Here is a 14,367-nt window from a genome sequence, read left to right as displayed (position 1 = left end):
ACGCCCTAAGATGGTCCAGGCCCCTGTATGGTCCAGACCCTGAAATGTTCCAGGACCCTGATATGTCCAGGCCTATGACATGATCCAGGCCCCTGAGATGGTCCAAGACCCTGAGATGGTGCAGACCTAGGAGATGGTCCAGGTCCCTGAGATGGTCCAGGTCCTGAGATGGTCCAGGCTCCTGAGATGGTCCCAGCCTCTGAGGTGGTCCAGGCCCCTGATATGGCCAGGTCACCAAGATGGTCCAGGCCCCTGAGATGGTCCAGGCGCCTGAGATGGTCCAGACCCTGAGATGGTCCAGGCCCCTGAGATGGTCTAGGCCTCTGAGATGGTCCCAGCCCATGAGATGGTCCATGCCTCTGAGATGGTCTAGGCCCTGAGATGGTCCAGGTCACTGAGATGGTCCAGGTACCTGATGGTCGGCCCCTGAGATGCTCCATGCCCTGAGATAGTCAATGCCCCTGAGATGGTCCAGGTCACTGAGATGGTCTAGGTCCCTGAGATGGTCCAGGTCCCTGAGATGGTCCACGCCCTGAGATGCTCCAGGCCCCTGAGATGGTCCAGGCCCCTGAGATGGTCCTGGCCCGTGAGATGCTCCTTGCCCTGAGATTGTCCATATCCCTGAGATGGTCCAGGCCCTGAGATGGTCCAGGTCACTGAGATGGTCCAGTTCCCTGAAATAGTCCAGTCCCTGAGATGGTTCAGGCCCCTGAGATGGTCCAGGTCCCTGGATGGTCCAGGTCACCAAGATGGTCCAGGCCCCTGAGATGGTCCAGGCCTCTGAGATGGTCCAGACCCTGAGATGGTCCAGGTCCCTGAGATGTTCCAGGCCCTTGCGATGGTCTAGGTCGCTGAGATGGTCCAGGCCCCTGAGATGGTCCACGCCCTGAGATGCTCCAGGCCCCTGAGATGGTCCAGGCCCCTGAGATGGTCCAAGCCTCTGAGATGGTCCCAGCCCATGAGATGGTCCATGCCATGAGATGGTCCATGCCTCTGAGATGGTCTAGGCCCTGAGATGGTCCAGGTCACTGAGATGGTCCAGGTACCTGATGGTCCAGGCCTCTGAGATTATCCCGGCCTCTGAGATGGTCCAGGCCTCTGAGATGGTCCACGCCCTGAGACGGTCCAGGTCCCTGAGATGATCCAGGCCTCTGAGATGATCCCTGCCTCTGAGATGGTCCACGCCTCTGAAAAGGTCCACGCCCTGAGATGGTCCAGGTCCCTGAGATGATCCAGGCCTCTGAGATGATCCCTGCCTCTGAGATGGTCCACGCCTCTGAAAAGGTCCACGCCCTGAGATGGTCCAGGTCCCTGAGATGGTCCAGACCCTGAGATGGTCAGGCCCCTGAGACGGTCCAGGTCACCAAGATGGTCCAGGTCCCTGATATGGTCCCAGCTTCTGAGATGGTCCTGGCCCCTGAGATGCTCCATGCCCTGAGATGGTCAATGCCCCTGCGATGGTCCAGGTCACTGAGATGGTCTAGGTCCCTGAGATGGTCCAGGTCCCTGAGATGGTCCAGGCCACTGAGACGGTCACAGCCTCTCAGATGGTCCACGCCCTGAGATGGTCCAGGCCCCTGAGATGGTCCAGGCCCCTGAGATGATCCAGGCCTCTGAGATGGTCCAGGCCTCTGAGATGGTCCCAGCCCCTGAGATGGTCCATGCCATGAGATGGTCCATGTCCCTGAGATTGTCCACGCCCTGAGATGGTCCAGGTCACTGAGATGATCCAGGTCCCTGAGTTGGTCCAGGTCGCTGAGATGATCCAGGTCGCTGAGATTATCCAGGCCTCTGAGATGATCCCGGCCTCTGAGATGTTCCAGGCCTCTGAGATGGTCCATGCCCTGGGATGGTCCAGGCCCCTGAGATGGTCCAGGCCTCTGAGATGGTCCAGGCCTCTGAGATGGTCCCGGCCCCTGAGATGGTCCATGCCATGAGATGGTCCATGCTCCTGAGATGGTCCAGGCCCTGAGATGGTCCAGGTTCCTGAGATGGTCCAGGCCTCAGAGATGATCCCGGCCTCTGAGATGATCCCGGCCTCTGAGATGGTCCACGCACTGAGATGGTCCACGCCCTGAGATCATCCAGGCCCCTGAGATGGTCCAGGCCTCGGAGATGGTCCCAGCCCCTGACATGGTCCATGCCATAAGATGGACCATGCCCCTGAGATGATCCAGGCCCTGAGATGGTCCAGGTCCCTGATATGGTCCCAGCTTCTGAGATGGTCCTGGCCCCTGAGATGGTTCAGGCCCTGAGATGGTCCAGGTCCCTTAGATGGTCCAGGCCTCTGAGATGGTCCAGGTCCCTGAGATGGTCCAGGTCCTGAGATGGTCCAGGTTCCTGAGATGGTCCTGGCCTCTGAGATTATCCCGGCCTCTGAGAAGGTCCCAGCCCTTGAGATGGTCCAGGCCTCTGAGAAGGTCCCGGCCCCTGAGATGGTCCAGGCCTCTGAGATGGTCCAGGCCCCTGAGATGATCCAGGCCTCTGAGATGGTCCAGTCGCCTGATGGTCCAGACCCTGCCATGGTTCAGGTCCCTGAGATGGTCCAGGCCCCGAGATGGCCCATGCCCCTGATTGGTCCAGACCCCTGAGATGGTCCCAGCCTCTGAGATGGCCCATGCCCCTGATTGGTCCATGCCCTGATGATGGTTCATGCCCCTGAGATGGTCCAGGTCACCAAGATGGTCCAGGCCCCTGAGATGGTCCACGCCCTGAGATGGTCCAGGTCCCTGAGATGGTCCAGGCCCCTGAGATTGTCCAGGCCCCTGAAATGGTCCAGGCCTCTGAGATGGTCCATGCTCCTGAGATGGTCCCAGCCTCTGAGATTGTTCCAGACTCTGAGATGGTCCAGGTCACTGAGATGGTCCACACTCCTGAGATGGGCCCAGCCTCTGAGATGGTCCCGGCCGCTGAGATGGTCCAGGCCCCTGAGATGGTCCAGGTCCATGAGATGGTCCCGACCCAGCGATGGTTCCGGCCTCTGACATGCCTCTGGCTTCTGAGATGGTCGAGGACCCTGAGATGGTCCAGGTCACTGAGATGGTCCAAGCCCCTGAGGTAGTCCAGGTCCTGAGATGGTCCAGGCTCCTGAGATGGTCCTGGCCTCTAAGATGGTCCAGGTCCCTGAGATGTCCAGGCCTCTGAGATGGTCTAGGCCCCTGAGACGATCCAGGCCCCTTAGATGGTCCAGGCCTCTGAGATGGTCCAGGTCCCTGAGATGTCCAGGCCTCTGAGATGGTCCAGGCCCCTGAGATGGTCCTGGCCCGTGAGATGCTCCTTGCCCTGAGATTGTCCATATCCCTGAGATGGTCCAGGCCCTGAGATGGTCCAGGTCACTGAGATGGTCCAGTTCCCTGAAATAGTCCAGTCCCTGAGATGGTTCAGGCCCCTGAGATGGTCCAGGTCCCTGGATGGTCCAGGTCACCAAGATGGTCCAGGCCCCTGAGATGGTCCAGGCCTCTGAGATGGTCCAGACCCTGAGATGGTCCAGGTCCCTGAGATGTTCCAGGCCCTTGCGATGGTCTAGGTCGCTGAGATGGTCCAGGCCCCTGAGATGGTCCACGCCCTGAGATGCTCCAGGCCCCTGAGATGGTCCAGGCCCCTGAGATGGTCCAAGCCTCTGAGATGGTCCCAGCCCATGAGATGGTCCATGCCATGAGATGGTCCATGCCTCTGAGATGGTCTAGGCCCTGAGATGGTCCAGGTCACTGAGATGGTCCAGGTACCTGATGGTCCAGGCCTCTGAGATTATCCCGGCCTCTGAGATGGTCCAGGCCTCTGAGATGGTCCACGCCCTGAGATGGTCCAGGTCCCTGAGATGATCCAGGCCTCTGAGATGATCCCTGCCTCTGAGATGGTCCACGCCTCTAAAAAGGTCCACGCCCTGAGATGGTCCAGGTCCCTGAGATGGTCCAGACCCTGAGATGGTCAGGCCCCTGAGATGGTCCAGGTCACCAAGATGGTCCAGGTCCCTGATATGGTCCCAGCTTCTGAGATGGTCCTGGCCCCTGAGATGCTCCATGCCCTGAGATGGTCAATGCCCCTGCGATGGTCCAGGTCACTGAGATGGTCTAGGTCCCTGAGATGGTCCAGGTCCCTGAGATGGTCCAGGTCACAAAGATGGTCCAGGCCACTGAGATGGTCACAGCCTCTGAGATGGTCCACACCCTGAGATGATCCAGGCCTCTGAGATGGTCCAGGCCCCTGAGATGATCCAGGCCTCTGAGATGGTCCAGGCCTCTGAGATGGTCCCAGCCCCTGAGATGGTCCATGCCATGAGATGGTCCATGTCCCTGAGATTGTCCATGCCCTGAGATGGTCCAGGTCACTGAGATGGTCCAGGTCCCTGAGTTGGTCCAGGTCGCTGAGATTTTCCAGGCCTCTGAGATGATCCTGGCCTCTGAGATGGGCCAGGCCTCTGAGATGGTCCACGCCTCTAAAAAGGTCCACGCCCTGAGATGGTCCAGGTCCCTGAGATGGTCCAGGTCCCTGAGTTGGTCCAGGTCGCTGAGATTTTCCAGGCCTCTGAGATGATCCTGGCCTCTGAGATGGTCCAAGCCTCAGAGATGATCCCAGCCTCTGAGATGGGCCAGGCCTCTGAGATGGTCCACGCCTCTAAAAAGGTCCACGCCCTGAGATGGTCCAGGTCCCTGAGATGGTCCAGGTCCCTGAGATGGTCCATGCTCCTGAGATGGTTCAGGCCCTGAGATGGTCCAGGTCCCTGAGATGGTCCAGGCCTCTGAGATGGTCCACGCCCTGAGATGGTCCAGGTCCCTGAGATGGTCCAGGTCCTGAGATGGTCCAGGTTCCTGAGATGGTCCAGGCCTCTGAGATGGTCCAGACCCTGAGATGGTCCAGGTCCCTGAGATGTTCCAGGCCCTTGCGATGATCTAGGTTGCTGAGATGGTCCAGGCCCCTGAGATGGTCCACGCCCTGAGATGGTCCAGACCCCTGAGATGGTCCCAGCCTCTGAGATGTCCCATGCCCCTGATTGGTCCATGCCCTGATGATGGTTCATGCCCCTGAGATGGTCCAGGCCCTGAGATGGTCCAGGTCCCTGAGATGGTCCAGGTCACCAAGATGGTCCAGGCCCCTGAGATGGTCACAGCCTCTGAGATGGTCCAGCCCCCTGAGATGGTCCACGCCCTGAGATGGTCCAGGCCCCTGAGATGGTCCAGGTCCCTGAGATGGTCCAGGCCCCTGAGATGGTCCAGGCCCCTGAAATGGTCCAGGCCTCTGAGATGGTCCATGCTCCTGAGATGGTCCCAGCCTCTGAGATTGTTCCAGACTGAGATGGTCCAGGTCACTGAGATGGTCCACACTCCTGAGATGGGCCCAGCCTCTGAGATGGTCCCGGCCGCTTGAGATGGTCCAGGCCCCTGAGATGGTCCAGACCCTGAGATGGCCAGGTCCCTGAGATGGTCCAGGCGCCAGAGATGGTCCAGACCCTGAGATGGTCCAGGTCCCTGAGATGGTCCAGGTCCATGAGATGGTCCAGGTCCATGAGATGGTCCCGACCCTGCGATGGTTCCGGCCTCTGACATGCCTCTGGCTTCTGAGATGGTCGAGGACCCTGAGATGGTCCAGGTCACCGAGATGGTCCAAGCCCCTGAGGTGGTCCAGGTCCTGAGATGGTCCAGGCTCCTGAGATGGTCCTGGCCTCTGAGATGGTCCAGGTCCCTGAGATGTCCAGGCCTCTGAGATGGTCTAGGCCCCTGAGACAATCCAGGCCCCTTAGATGGTCCAGGCCTCTGAGATGGTCCAGGTCCCTGAGATGTCCAGGCTTCTGAGATGGTCCAGGCCCCTGAGATGGTCCTGGCCCGTGAGATGCTCCTTGCCCTGAGATTGTCCATATCCCTGAGATGGTCCAGGCCCTGAGATGGTTCAGGCCCCTGAGATGGTCCAGGTCCCTGATATAGTCCAGGTCACCTAGATGATCCAGGTGCCTGCGCTGGTCCAGGTCCCTGAAATGGTCCACGCCCAGAGATGGTCCAGGCCCCTTAGAGGTCCCAGCCTCTGAGATGGTACATGCCCCTGAGATGGTCCATGCCACTGAGATGGTCCAGGTCCTGAGATGGTCCAGGCCCCTGAGATGGTCCAGGTCCCTGATATGTCCAGGCCTCTGAGATGGTCCAGGCCCCTGAGATGGTCCAGGCCCCTGAGATAATACAGGCCTCTGAGATGGTCCAGGTCCCTGAGATGGTCCAGGCTCCTGCTATAATACAGGCCTCTGAGATGGTCCAGGCCCCTGCAATGGTCCAAGTTCCTGAGATGGTCCAGGCCCCTGAGATGGTCCATGCCCTGAGATGGTTCAGGCCCCTGTGATGGTCCCAGCCTCTGAGATTTTCCATGCCCCTGAGATCGTCCAGGTCCCTGAGATCGTCCAGACCCCTGAAATGGTCGAGGTCCCTGAGATGGTCCAGGTCACCAAGATGATCCAGGTCCCTAGATGGTCCAGGTCCCTGATATGGTCCAGGTCTCTGATATGGTCCAAATCTCTGAGATGGTCCTGGCCCCTGAGATGGTCCATGCCTTGCAATGATCCATGCCCCTGAGATGGTCCAGGTCACTGAGATGGTCCTGGCCCCTGAGATGGTCCAGGTCCCTGATGGTCCAGGCCCATGAGATCGTCCAGGTCACCAAGATGGTCTAGGCCCCTGTATGGTCCAGGCCCCTGAGATGTTCCAGCCCTCTGAGATGGTCCAGCCGCCTGAGATGGTCCACGCCCTGAGATAGTCCAGATCTCTGAGATGCTCCAGGTCCCTGAGATGCTCCAGGTTCTGACATGGTCCAGGCTCTTGAGATGGTCCCAGCCCCTGAGATGATCCCGGCCCCTGAGATGGTCCCGGCCTCTGACATGTTCCCAGCCTCTGAGATGGACCACGCCCCTGAGATGGTCCAGGTCACCGAGATGGTCCAGACCCCTGAGATGGTCCAGGTCCTGAGATGATCCAGGTCCTGAGATGGTCCAGGTGCTGAGATGGTCCAGGCTCCTGAGATGGCCCTGGCCTCTGAGATGGCCCAGGCCCCTGAGATGTCCAGGCCCCTGAGATGGTCCAGGCCCCTGAGATGGTCCTGGCCCATGAGATGGTCCTTGCCCTGAGATGGTCCAGGTCCCTGAGATGGTCCAGTTCCTGAGATGGTCCAGGCCCCTGACATGGTCACAGCCTCTGAGATGGTCCAGGTCACCAAGATGGTCCAGGCCCCTGAGATGGTCCCAGCCTCTGAGATTGTCCCGACCTCTGAGATGGTCCAGGCCCCTGAGATGGCCCTTGCCCTGAGATGGTCCATGCCCCTGAGATGGTCCAGGTCACTGAGATGGTCCAGGTCCCTGAGATAGTCCAGTCCCTGAGATGGTTCAGGCCCCTGAGATGGTCCAGGTCCCTGGATGGTCCAGGTCACTAAGATGGTCCAGGCCCCTGAGATGGTCCCAGCCTCTGAGATGGTCCAGGTCCCTGAGATGGTCCAGGTCACCGAGATGGTCCAGGCCCTGAGACGGTCCCAGCCTCTGAGATGATCCAGGCCCCTGAGATGTTACATGCCCTGAGATGGTCCATGTCCCTGAGATCATCCAGGCCCTGAGATGATCCAGGCCCCTGAGATGGTCCTGGACTCTGAGATGGTCCACGCCCCAGAGATGGTCCAGGCCTCTGAGATGGTCCCATCCCCTGAGATGGTCCAGTTCCCTGAGATGTCCCAGGTCCCTGAGATGGTCGAGGCCCTGAGATGGTCCAAGTTACTGAGATGGTCCACGTCCCTGAGATGGTTCCGTCATTGAGATGGTCCAGGCACCTGAGATGGTCTATGCCCTGATATGGTCCAGGCCCCTGAATTGATCCAGACCCTGAGATGGTCCAGGTCCATGCGATGGTCCCAGCCCCTGAGACGATCCAGGCCCCTGAGGTGGTCCAGGCTTCTGCGATGGTCCAGGCCTCTGAAATGTTCCTGGCCTACATCCTGGTACTCCATATCATCTTCCCTGCTCAGCGACACCAGTGGGTTTGCCTCCCCACTGTACACCCTCCTCCTGACATGTCCATAGTGCACACCAGCTTCAGTCTCCACACCTACTTATTCTCTGGGCCCCAGACAAGAGCCCCCTGTGCCCCACAGAGAAGGCTGAAAGGTCAGACTGGGTCAGGTCCATGAGGTTTTACTTTTTCTTCAGAAAAGGTAGTTCTTGAAAGTTCCTGGGAAGGACAACAATCTGACACATGTTTTAGAAGAAAGTTTTATCAGGAGTGGAGCTGATAAAGGACCCAGGCTGGTGTTGTAGGAATAGTGTGAGCACACAGCAGGTGCACAGGTCAAAGCTGGGCCTGGCTGTCGGGAGCAGGGCCCCCTCCTGCAGCCACAGGTGGCACAGGGAAGGGCCACAGTGGCCTCCATCCCTGACCGGCCTGTTTGGCGCTCCTGCCCTTGATGTAGCCCAGGTGGCTTGACCACACAGTCTGCTGGACCAGGACCAGAGTCACCCAGAGACAGAGAGGAAGTGACCGTTGTGTGGAAAGTGTTTTGCTCTAACACAGACTTCATCAATTCAAAAGGAACAGGATTTCTGTTGGCATTCTGCAGAGGAGCGACGGTAGATGAAAAGGCAGAGACAGAATTTCTCTAGATGAAACTCACCTGTGTGAGGATGACCCTCCAGATGTGGAGATTTTGAGAAAACCATTAAAAACAGTGACAGGAACCCCCAGGCTTTCTCCCACCATCCCCAGGAAGTCCTTAGAATTCAAACTGGGGATGTAAGGATGTATGGGCACTACTTTTCAAAGTTAGATTTTTATTTTCCATTTTGGTGAGTTTTTACTGTAATTACTGTGCTGAAAAGTGGCAAATTAAACAAAGATATCATATCATCCAGAAAATGAACCACCTAACATTAGGCTGCTGGCTCCCTCTCCTATAAAAAGAAGTTCACAGGTATATAAAGAATTTCTACTTATTTATGTGCCAGAATTCATTTTGCTTAGAGTCTCTTATTTATTTTCATTCATATTTTGGTGAGAAAATGGTGCTTTGAGGCAATAACATTGAGGGCTTGCAAGGGGCCTGTGCCCAGAGCAGGGCTCCCTGGAGGTCACTCAGAGGTCTCTGCAACACTGCTGCCCTGGAGCCTGGGAACTTGACCTGCACACTCCCACCAACACTGGCCCCAACCTCAACGCTGCCCTGGTGTGGCTGGCTGTGCTGTGCTGGCATCTGGGTGAGGAGCCATCCCACCAGCGTATCCCACCTGGATATGACAGAGTGTGCAGGCTGACATGCAGCTCAGCACCCACAGAATCCTCCAAGGAGTGCTCCCCACGAGCATGCTCCACGATGCCTCAGCCAGGGGTACCAGCCCACAGCCAGGCCACTCCACCGACACACGGCACCTAGAGCTCCTGGTGTCCCAGGCAGGCCACTGGCCTGGCCCTCAGACACCAGGAGTCAGTGTGTGTGTGTGTGTGTGTGTGTGTGTGTGTGTTCATGCACTGGTGCATGTGTTTGCAAATGTTATGTCTGGGAGTGTAAACACAGGTATATGTGTGCACAGATGCATGTGTGCATTCCTATGTGCTGGCACACTCATGTAATATGTGCACATGATCATATGTGCATGCATCTGTCACAAATGTATTCCTGCATGTACAATCATATGTATGTGCATATACTCATACCCACGCATATGCACACCTGTGCACGTGTGGTTTTGTGTACACTGCATGCACATGTATGCATGCACACGTGTGTGCATGTGTGTGCATTTGCACATATTTGAGGTTCCCACCTGTATGGCATCATGACACTAGCCAAGAGTAAAAACATTGATAACCAGCAGTTTGATCTTCACCACAAGCATCATTTACTAACTTTTTAAATGAAATGATTGCTTAATTATATCAGTCAAAAATTCAGTTTTGAAGTCTAGATTTGTGTGGCCAGGAGCACCTCCTCTGCCTGAGGAAGGCACATGAGCCCGGGCACCCTAGGAGCACTTGTTCATCAACACTAAGAAAACACAGGTTTGTCTGGTGACTGTGTCATGTGCTGTTAATTAAGTCATTCTTTTAAATGTAAACAAACTTTATGTTTAAAATAACTTACAAAGAGCATTAAACAAAGTAAAAACACAAAAATGTGTTTATTTAAGTTTGGTATTTCACCATGATATAAACTCTTGGTTTGGCTTCCACCAGGCCAAGAGTTTATTATTATTCTGAAAAGTAGAATAAGACCCATATTTCAAAAACGCTCCAAGAGCTGGCATTATTTTCCAAGGAGCATAAGAATCAATTCTAAACAACTAATATAAATTTTCAAAAAGGAGAAAAAGCATGAATGAGCTGGCTAACCTCCCAGGACTCTGGAGCCATCACAAGCAATTAGAAGGAAGCAAGGTGGTGACTCTCCACTGCCTCCCTGAGTGCTAGTCTTCAGAACAATTTGAGTGAAGGGATATTGAAGGTTTTATTTCTTTAGCAAACTTTAAAAAATAAAACGCTGGGATCCCATATCATTATATCAGCCTCTATAAAGCGGACTTAACCATATTCTGGAGTTAGAAACACATCTTTAAAAATCCCATCTAGCTTCTTGGTCACACGTACATTTGACAGGGGGAAGCCACTGTCTGTACCCCTAGATGCCCTCAGTTGCCCCATCCCATTCTGCCTTCTGTCCCATCCCAATGAAAGTCTGAAACTTGAGAGAGGTCATTGATTTTGCCTGCATGTTTGAAAGACAAATCGTGTGAGACAGAACCTCAGGAAACAGGAAGGATACAGGAAGGTCTGACATCAGATGTCCGCGCTGTTCAAGAGTTTGCTCTGTTCCAGTGGTCCCTGCCCAGCAGCCTTCCGCAAGAGCTCACCATGTGCCCACTCACTGGGCACACCCTGGCTTGGCTGCCTCCTCATGTGGTTCTGGGAAGTCAGCCTTGCAGCTGCCCCTGAGGTCTGTGCTCCATGAGTGGCGAGCAGCCCTGCCTTATTGATTTGATCTAGGTAGATGGGGAAAAGCTTTTCAAAAGTCTCTTTTGCTGCCACTTATCACTTTTTCTGCTTAGGTTGATGGCCAGTGGGCTGGTGGTGTGGGGGCCGGGGCGGGGGATCAGGTGATAAGGACCCTCAGGGGAACTAGTTGGGCTGAGCCCTCAGCCTGGCTGAATCTCAAGGCCTAGTATGGACACTATGTGAAGAGGTCTGGGTATGAGGACCTGGGAGATTGGCCCGGAATGATTCTTTTTTCTCGGATGGCATCAACATAACAAGGAGAAGTCACTGTCCAAGGCCCCTTTGATCAGAATCCCCAAGTTTCTAAGTAATTGTCCAAGCATCAGCATAACAGCTTTGCCACCTCCACTGAACAGTGGCAGGTCTCCACTTCTCTGCGTGGATAGCGGGCCTCTCCTCTCTAGCAGCCTCTGCTGCAGCTGGGCAGCCCTGCCGGTCATGGTTAGATGCTGGACTCGGTCACCTGGGGTACAGAGGAACTCTGGCCTTGGGCAGGGCAGCTGGTCTCATCCCAGAGCCCACACCTGGAAACCACATCTCCAACACCAAGTCTGGCTGTTTTTCCACAATTAGAAGTGGACCCCTATACACTTTAGAGAGATTACACATTATTTCCTTAGCTTTTCTCACTTCAAGTGTCCTGTGCTGTGCTCACCCTAGCAGAGCACAGGGTGAATCCTCAACTCTTTTTGCAGGAGGGTCACACCATTTGGGCCAAAGTGGGACTCTGCTTACAGCATGTTCAGAATTAGCAGCACACCTGCCTGGCACCACAATTCCAGCACACGGTAGTTGGATCACCTTTCCCCAAGACCCAGAGCCTACCTGGATCCCAGTCAGAACCACAGGACTGGGCAGAAACACATTTCACCACTGTTCGGAACACGTTTCACGTTGTGTTTAAATAGGCACACACGAGTTTATCCTAATGATTTAAAAGTATGACCTTCACATCAATTAAGGCTATTTAAGGGGTATATTTCAAATGAAATGCTATAATGTCCAAAATTACCAGATTACTGAATTAACCAACAGGATAATAATCTTTGCCAGAAAAACTATGACTGTGATTTCCAAAATAGGATTGGATTGTTCATATGTATTAACCAAAATAAGCTCAGTTTTGCCGTAAAAACCCAATCTCCAGGGTCCAGAAAAAGAAATGTATGGGACCTGATATACAGACAGAAATTTAGCCTCAGAAAGAGGTTGGACTTAGCCAACCATCTAGCATAATACAACTGTTCAAACTCATATCTGTCAACCAAATTCAATCATTTTCCCCCCAAATTGATTTGTGTGTTGACATTCTCTAACCCCAATTTGATGAATATCTCCAATAACATAGCAATTAATTTAATAAAGGAACTCACCAATTTTAAATTGCAATAAATTTACCAAACATTTTCACTGTTTATGGAGAGCTTTACAGTAAGAAAGTTATCAACAAAAGCAGGCACATCCGTGTACAAAGTGTTGCTGTGGGTGCTTCTTCACGTCTTCCATTCCGACAGTATCAGCCGCTCCGTCTTTCTGTCCTCTCAGTCAGCGTTCTTCCCGCTCGCTGGGTGAGCTTTCACCCGGGCCTGGGCCTCGGGGGCGCCCAGGGAACGGACTTGCCAAAGAGAAGTGCGGTGGGGGCGAGCCAACCCCAAAACATTTGTTGTAAACTTTAAAATGGAGTCCGGATACGAGCAGACACAGAAAAGAAGAGAAACCTCCCAAACACAGAAATAATAGTACTGGAGGGCCAGTCTCGCGGCGGGGAGCCCCCAGAGGCGCTGGGCCAGACCGCCCTGAAGCTGCGGCGCCACGGAGAGGCTTGGCTTTGCGCCCCGCCAGCCCCCCACCTCCCTCGCCGCCGCGGCAGGGCAGGGAGACGGGCACGGCCGTCCGCACAGGCCCAGGGGCTCAGCAGGCCCGGCCCGGCTCCCAGGGGCGCGCCGCCTCGCAGGGCGGGCGGCAGCAGTAGGGGTAGGAGGCGTTGAGGTCGGGGTCCGAGGGCGCGTACCCCGGCAGCTCCACAGACGGGTGCCCCCCGCAGCACACCTCCACGCCCGCCTCGTCAAACGCGTGGAAGACGCCCACGTTGATGTAGGAGACCGCGTGGTGCGTCGCGAAGCCCGCGCAGTCCCCCGGGGCGGCGAAGTCCGACTCCTCCGGAGACAGGATGGAAGCCTCGCTGGGCCGCGGCTGCAGCCTCCGCCCCCGCCGGCCCCGCCGGCCCCGCCGCGCCCGGGAGGCGGGCGGCTGCGCGCGGAGCCCCGGACCGCCGCGGGGCCGCGCCAGGGCCCGTCCTCCCTTCCGCCGGCCGCGCCGGCCTCGCCGGGCCTGCGACGACTTGTAGTTCTTGACCAGCAGGAGGCTGAGCAGGCCCAGGAGGCACTCGAGCGAGTTGAAGACGGTGGAGAGCACCAGGCCGCGCTGGTAGTCCTTCAGCTGGCGGCACTTGGCGGAGGTGGCGCTGTCCAGGGTGCCGCGGGTGCGCGGCGCGCCGGGTGCCGGGCCGGGGCCGGCGGCTGCAGGGCCCGGGGCCGGGCCGGGGGCCGCGGCCGGCGCGCGCGGCGGCAGGCAGTAGTGGGAATACTTGCGCTCCACCAGGGACACGGTGTCGCCGTCGATCACGGCGCCCGCGAAGGCGCTGAGGACCCCGAGCATGAAGACGAGGACGCCGAGCAGGAGCAGGTTCTGGCTGCTCACCGGCCCCGAGGGCCCAGCGGCGCCCCCCGGGTCGCCCGGCGCGGCCTCCGCACTCCCCGCGGAGCCGGCGGCGACCCCTAGCCCCGGGCCCGGGCCCGGGCCCGGCCCCGCGAGGGGCGCGTCCCGGGGCCCGCAGCAGAGCAGGGCGGCGCCGAGCAGCGAGAGGCCGGCGGCCAGCAGCAGCCCCGAATAGAAGGCGCCGGCGGCCGCCCCTAGCCGGAACGGCTCCCCGCGCAGCTCCGAGCCCAGCGAGAAGCACTTGAGGCCGACGGCGGCGGCGCTGAGCGCGCAGGCGAGCAGGAGGCAGGAGGAGAGCGCGGCGCAGGCCCCGCGGACGCTCCACTTCATCCTCCGCGCCCGAGCCGGCCCGCACCCCGCGCGCCCGCCGCCGCCCGCCGCCGCCCCCGCCGCCTGCGCCTCCTCCCGGCGCCGCGCGGCCGGACCGCCGGCCTCCTCCTCATCCTCCCGCGTCCTCCCGGGCCCGCGCCGCCGCCGCCGCCGCCGCCGCAGTCGGAGCCCGCATCCTCCGCCTCCCGCCGCCGCCGCCGCGGCCCCGCGCAGGGAACCGATGCGGCGCGGAGGACCGCAGGGCGCGCGCGCCCCCTCCCCAGCCCGCGGCGCCCCTCCCAGGACGCTCAGCTCCCCCCACCGCCCGCGGCCCGGCGCG

The 14,367-nt window shown here is 57.6% G+C and overlaps 2 protein-coding genes across 2 annotated transcripts; one reads left to right on the top strand and one right to left on the bottom strand.

The window, feature by feature from the left end:
- Positions 1–2,327: 2,327 nt before the first annotated feature.
- Positions 2,328–3,181, top strand: LOC139183508 (E3 ubiquitin-protein ligase RNF12-B-like). The gene is made up of 4 exons (XM_070790757.1): positions 2,328–2,543; positions 2,726–2,941; positions 3,004–3,066; positions 3,155–3,181. The coding sequence occupies exons 1-4, from the start codon at positions 2,328–2,330 to the stop codon at positions 3,179–3,181; spliced, it is 522 nt and encodes a 173-aa protein (XP_070646858.1).
- An 8,776-nt stretch (positions 3,182–11,957) lies between these two features.
- On the bottom strand, positions 11,958–14,308 carry TMEM271 (transmembrane protein 271). The gene has a single exon (XM_070791994.1). The coding sequence runs from the start codon at positions 14,046–14,048 to the stop codon at positions 12,912–12,914; it is 1,137 nt and encodes a 378-aa protein (XP_070648095.1). The 5' UTR covers positions 14,049–14,308; the 3' UTR covers positions 11,958–12,911.
- Between the last annotated feature and the right edge of the window lie 59 nt (positions 14,309–14,367).

This window comes from Bos indicus, chromosome 6 (assembly GCF_029378745.1).
Source record: "Bos indicus isolate NIAB-ARS_2022 breed Sahiwal x Tharparkar chromosome 6, NIAB-ARS_B.indTharparkar_mat_pri_1.0, whole genome shotgun sequence".
Taxonomy (NCBI): domain Eukaryota; kingdom Metazoa; phylum Chordata; class Mammalia; order Artiodactyla; family Bovidae; genus Bos; species Bos indicus.
The sequence above is the reverse complement of the archived record's forward strand: the minus strand, read 5'-3'. Positions and strand labels throughout refer to the sequence as shown.

What these genes read in the sequence shown, in the direction of transcription:
- LOC139183508 (XM_070790757.1), top strand. Translation starts at nt 2,328, where the DNA reads ATGGTCCAGGTTCCTGAGATGGTCCTGGCCTCTGAGATTATCCCGGCC. An exon ending in TGGTTCAGGTCCCTGAGATG is followed by an intron (nt 2,544 to 2,725) that starts GTCCAGGCCCCG and finishes GAGATGGTCCAG; the next exon opens with GTCCCTGAGATGGTCCAGGC. An exon ending in AAGCCCCTGAGGTAGTCCAG is followed by an intron (nt 3,067 to 3,154) that starts GTCCTGAGATGG and finishes GAGATGGTCTAG; the next exon opens with GCCCCTGAGACGATCCAGGC.
- TMEM271 (XM_070791994.1), bottom strand. Translation starts at nt 14,048, where the DNA reads ATGAAGTGGAGCGTCCGCGGGGCCTGCGCCGCGCTCTCCTCCTGCCTC.